Genomic DNA, 5470 nt, shown 5'->3' with positions numbered 1-5470 from the left:
TTAGGTAGGGATGATTTTAAGAAAATTTTAATTGACACACAGCTTCCAATATTTGGCTTTTAATTTGGTTTTATGGGGGTTTTTTGTTTTTTGATGTATTTTGTTTGTATCTGTTTTAATATGCTGTGCACCGCCCTGAGTCCTACGGGAGAAGGGCGGTATATAAATTAAATTATTATTATTATTATTATTATTATAAATAGAAAAAAGAAAAAAGAAAAAAATCCAAACAAGAATTGGGTAATACTTGGTTGAGAGACCACCAAGAGATCTCAGGCTGCAGACTGGAATTTTTTTAAAAAATCGCAGAAGACGACTACCTAGGAATCCTTGTGAGACAGAAGTGAGAGGGTCTTCATTTTTTTCTATGTATACAGCCTTGCAATTATGGCTATACGCAGAAAGCTGTAGACATAAACCGTATTACATATGCATATTTTTTTACTCTCCCGGAGGATTTTCCGCGCTGAAAACCATAAAGCAGAATATCTTTGGGCTTCCTCGGGTCTCTCTCTGTATGTTTGATGGATTTCTGCTGCTTTGCCCTCGTTATAGATTTTCCAAAAGAATGAGTCAGGGAATAACAAGAGCCGTTCTCTACAAACCCCGGGCGCGAGAAGAGGCTAGCTCCGTTAGAGGAAAATTGCCTTCGTTCCGGTGACAACCGCGCAACGCTGGCCACGCCCACAATCCAATCTGAAGACCCCCGAGCACCTTCGCTTTCTGCTTACCTGACTGGCGCGTCCGTTGCGGGAGAAGTCGTGAGCTTGTCCTTAAGAAACGCATCCCAGTTTAAGGACCGCCCTTTCGCCCTCCGGATTGGCTGGCGAGGCCGGTGCTCTGCGGTCCCTGTTATTGCTGCTGTGTTGCTGCCGTTTGCTGCAACGAATTTTGTGGTCCCCGGCTGGGAGCTCATCCTTAAACCAGGAGGGGTGGGCGATTGAGCGACCCCCGCGGAACTCCGTGACTCGCTGCGTAAAAAAAAGTTATCCATCTCGCGAAGTGGCAGCTGGGGCTGAAAAGAAGCGGTGGCGGCCGAGTAAGCCCCCCTCCCTTCTGCCTTCTCCTCTGGAACAAAGGCGCCGACAGTCTGCTTTGCCCTCGCCGGAGAGATGGCGTCGTTCAACTTCGGGGGGCTCAATGCTGCTTCTCGGAGGAAGAGCATTTATGCCCGCAACGCAGCCGTCGAGAGACGGAATCTCATTACTGTCTGCAGGTAAGTTGGGTTCCCTGTCTGGCTCCATTTGTATACTGTACATATGAAATGAATCTTTCTCTCTCTCTCTCTCGGTCTCTCTCTCTCTCGTGTGTGTGTGTGTGTGTGTGTGTGTGTATGCATGTATATATAACACACACACAAACATCCCTTTTTGGCCTTTTAGCTATAAATAAATATATATATGAATGAATATATATATATTCATTCCCTGAGGTTTGCCTCTGGTTGAAAAAGGTAAGCAGAGTTGAACATAATTCATACTTATGCGTTAGTGTTTATGTGTGTGTTTGTGTATATACCCAGATGAACACAATAATACTAACACCATATATAAAAAGGTAAAGGTTTCCCCTGTCTAGTCATGTCTGACTCTAGGGGGCGGTGCTCACCTCCGTTTTTTAGCTAACATTGCCCAAAGACATTTCTGTGGGCATGTGGCCAACCTAGCTCTACAGAGGAAGGCAGAGGGAACTGAAGGCCAAATATGGCTCTTTTAGGCTCATGCCATGGCATGCATATTTTCCAATGAGACAAACTGAGGCAGGAAGATCATTTTATTACAATTTATCAGAATATTCAGACAAAAGGATTCCTCTCATTCAAAGAGGGAACCCCGATGTTTAGCTTACAACACCTTTTATAGTTAGCACAACAAAGAAACATCCAAGAGGAAAGTTGATTGGACAGGAATCAGTTACATATGGTTAACCATGTTACTTACACATTTGTATCCCATAAGATCACACATGTTCATTAAATGAGGTTTGACATCATTGTAAGGAAAAAAGTTGTTTAGAGTTCACTGAAGAGATAAACCAGATCCCAATTTGTACTAACAAACTTTTTCTTATCTTCAGATAATCTTCAGCTTGTTTATCTCTTCAATCTAGGAATGTTAAAAGCTATTCCTAAATTCCTGTCTGTATTGTACCTGAACAGAGAAAATAATCAATCTGAAGATTTTATCTTTTCAATTTAGGGATGTTAAAAGCTATCTAACCAATCCACACAGCTATCCTATATTCCAATCTGCAATGAACCAACATCATTTTAAAAGAGAGAAAATACATCAAATTAAAATACGAAATAACTGTGTTAGTTAACAAATTACAAAACCCATGTCATTTGTCCCTCAGAACACTGTTATCTTCCCATCGAACTGGTACTTGCATTTACATGCTTGCGAACTGCTAGGTGGGCAGGAACTGGGGCGAATAACTGGAGCTTACCCCATTGCACGGCACTTGGGTCTCAAACCCTGGCTGTGAGCTTTCCAGCTCACAAAATCAGTGGGTGGATGGATGGGTATACACTTACATATATGTAAATATGTATATATATTCCTTGAAGCTTGACTCGTGTTAAAAAAGCTCAGCTGAGTTGAATATAATTCATACTTGGTTGGGTGACCACCAGAAAATACATGGAGAGATTAAAAAAATACATCCTGGAAAAAGGTACTAATGCATTTCTGCCATGAAAAATGCCTGAGCATCTCATTCTGTCCATGTTTTCTGCAGTTTGTGTTTCCCGAGTTCTGTTGTCAGGATTTTCCTGTAAAGTGAATGTGCATAATATTACTGCCTGTTGGCGACTGGAATGATTATTTTGCACCTTTTCTTTCTGGTTTTTTAGCTACTAATATGTTTTCCAGCTTTTGCCATAGGAGTTATTCATCATCCTGCTATGAAAGCAGCGTTGTTGCAAATGTTAAAAATGCTAATGGGGTAACCAACTTTTATAAAACTTTTGTGTATACTCTTCTAAGGAATTTCTTGTTTCTCTTCTTTACCACTGCACTTTCTTCATTCTGCCTTTCAATTCTTTCCCATTTATATCTTCTTAAATCTGAAAACAGATAAAATGACAAGTATTCTTATGCCACTTTCTTGCATTGGAGTAAGATTTATGTCCAGAATTTGTCATGTTGGTTAACGTATACTTTATTCTGTTTTGCTTCTCTTGTGTGTTTTTGTATACTCAAAATGTCATTTCAGAAATATTCCTGAAGTAAATCATCTTTTTTTCTATATGTCCTGCTGACTAAAAATAAGGGCCTCATGCCTTACTATAAGTAATTATATCTCAATTAGGTTTTTTGACTTAGTAGTCTGTAGCGAAGCCCATTGTACTTTAAATCTAATTATGTAGTTTTCTTGGCAACAGTGGGCTGGTGGCCTGCCTTTGCTTTTTTTCAGTATGATATTACTTTTTAGTGTAGAACTGTGGGATTCCTTAGTGCTCTCCCATTAGTATTAATGAGGCCCAATAATGCTTAGGTTTCCATATTCCTTAGGTGTTACCATTGTAGTGTGCTAGGATGCTAAATCCTGAGTCCAGTAGTAATCCACAAAAGAGGCTAAGCTTTTGTAGAACATTATAAAAATAATTATACTGGTGATGAATTTCCATTACTAAGAAAAAAACAGCATTTGCCCTGTACTTCTCATCACTGTAACCTGATTTCTACAAATCCAGGTTAATTTTGTTAATCTAGTGCGTGATGCAAATACAACCAATTTATAACTGAAAAAGTTGATTGAATAAATAACCATTTATGAAGATATTATGCAAATACAGCTGATGCATCCTTGGTTTGTTTTCTATATAAAGTAAGGCTGACATTTATTTGAGATGGAGAAATAAAAGCCTCCATTTAAATCAAGACAAAATGGATGGCACAGAGTACTTTCTGTGATGAAGGTAAAAATGAATAGCATAGTTTCTAGTGACAATGATATATGTCATGAATGTTATAGCATCTAACTAGAAAGCCTAAAAATATATAGGCCCTTGTTTTCATCATCATGCTCTGTTTGTCATAGTGATGGATATTTTCTTTATCAGCTATTTTCCCAATATTACTATCACTATTTCCTGAGTGCTTCCAGGCAGAGACCTTTTAGAACAGTACTATTTAAAAGCTATTGCAGATCTATTTAAAAGCTATTGCAGATCTATTCCAATTATACCTGTTTAATGGATTTTCTTTAGAGAAACAATACAATAATTGATGGAAAAGATATGCCTGGTTAAAAATGAAAGATAATATTGCCTGCATTGCCTGAAAAAATCCAGGCATGGTGATTGCATAATAAAGGCCTTATCTGACAGCATACATTCTTTGTAAAGCTTTATTTTACTCCATTAGCTGGTTCACTTAGCATTATGATGCTTTTGATACGTAGAAATAAAATATGTAGATTATTATGCAGTATGTACTTTAGGCAAGAATAATAAACTTTCTTTCAGTGTTAGGGTAAAAGCTAGGAGAAAGTTATGTTTAGGAAAAACACCAAAATGTTGAAAAGCAAATTTCAGTATTAAGTTGCCTTAATACTGTACAAATTTGATATGGTTGAGGAAGAATGGATTCTATTGCTATTTGACAACTGTAATAAAATACGTTAAGTCTCAAATTCGTATGTAATCTTTAGCCATTGAAGTATGTAAATACTTTATCTATACTATATTCTAGTAATCTCACAGTTAATTGCTACAGTTCTTATATATATCATATGGTTGCTTCCATTTTTGTTCCTAAAATTTTGCTATCTGGCTGCTAAGTACTGAAAAAAATATCTGTTTTGCCAAAACATATTTATTTTGATAAAGTAATCTACTAATAACCTTACTTCTGTTAAATTTGGTAGATATCTGGTATGATCGTTTGTATATGGAATTTGTAGAAATGAAATCTATGGTATTCACATAGTATTTAAATTAGAGCTATAAAATACTGGCATAATTAATATATCTTCCTTCAGTTTTTGAATGCTCTCAATTTACCTTCGAGCTTTAGAAACTTGTTATAAGAGATCCTTGTAGATTATATGATATTTCCAATAATATATTTCATATTCAAGTCCACTTTATGATTTATTGTCGTATGACAAAATTAAGCTATTTCTCCTTCTTTCTCCTTCCCCTTTACCTTGTGGAAAGCGAAGGAAGGAAGGAAGGAAGATGGTAGGTAGGTAGGTAGGTAGGTAGGTGGTAGGTAGGTAGGTAGGTAGGTAGGTAGATAGATAGATAGATAGATAGATAGATAGATACAGGGCTTTTTTTCAGCCGGAACGCGGCGGAACGGCGTTCCGGCACCTTTTTCCGGGCCGGCCGCACCGGAAATAGCCCCTCCCACACCGGAAATAGCCCCTCCCAAATTTTACTTGCATTCCTGTTCTCTAAAGGGGCGGTCCTAGGGTTTGATGAGGGCGTGGCCAGGTTTGAGTTCCGCCACCTTTTCTCCGA

General features: G+C 38.0%; 1 protein-coding gene across 1 annotated transcript in view; it reads left to right on the top strand.

Moving 5' to 3' along the window:
* Positions 1–1112: 1112 nt before the first annotated feature.
* Positions 1113–5470, top strand: part of RUNDC3B (RUN domain containing 3B) — a 49177-nt gene continuing 44819 nt past the window's right edge. Inside the window, exon 1 of the mRNA XM_015811226.1 lies at positions 1113–1216. Within this exon, the coding sequence (XP_015666712.1) occupies positions 1113–1216 (104 nt within the window). The remainder of the gene's footprint in view (positions 1217–5470) is intronic.

This window comes from Protobothrops mucrosquamatus, unplaced genomic scaffold, assembly GCF_001527695.2.
Source record: "Protobothrops mucrosquamatus isolate PMUCROS unplaced genomic scaffold, P.Mucros_1.0 scaffold33, whole genome shotgun sequence".
NCBI classification, from domain to species: domain Eukaryota; kingdom Metazoa; phylum Chordata; class Lepidosauria; order Squamata; family Viperidae; genus Protobothrops; species Protobothrops mucrosquamatus.
The sequence above is the reverse complement of the archived record's forward strand: the minus strand, read 5'-3'. Positions and strand labels throughout refer to the sequence as shown.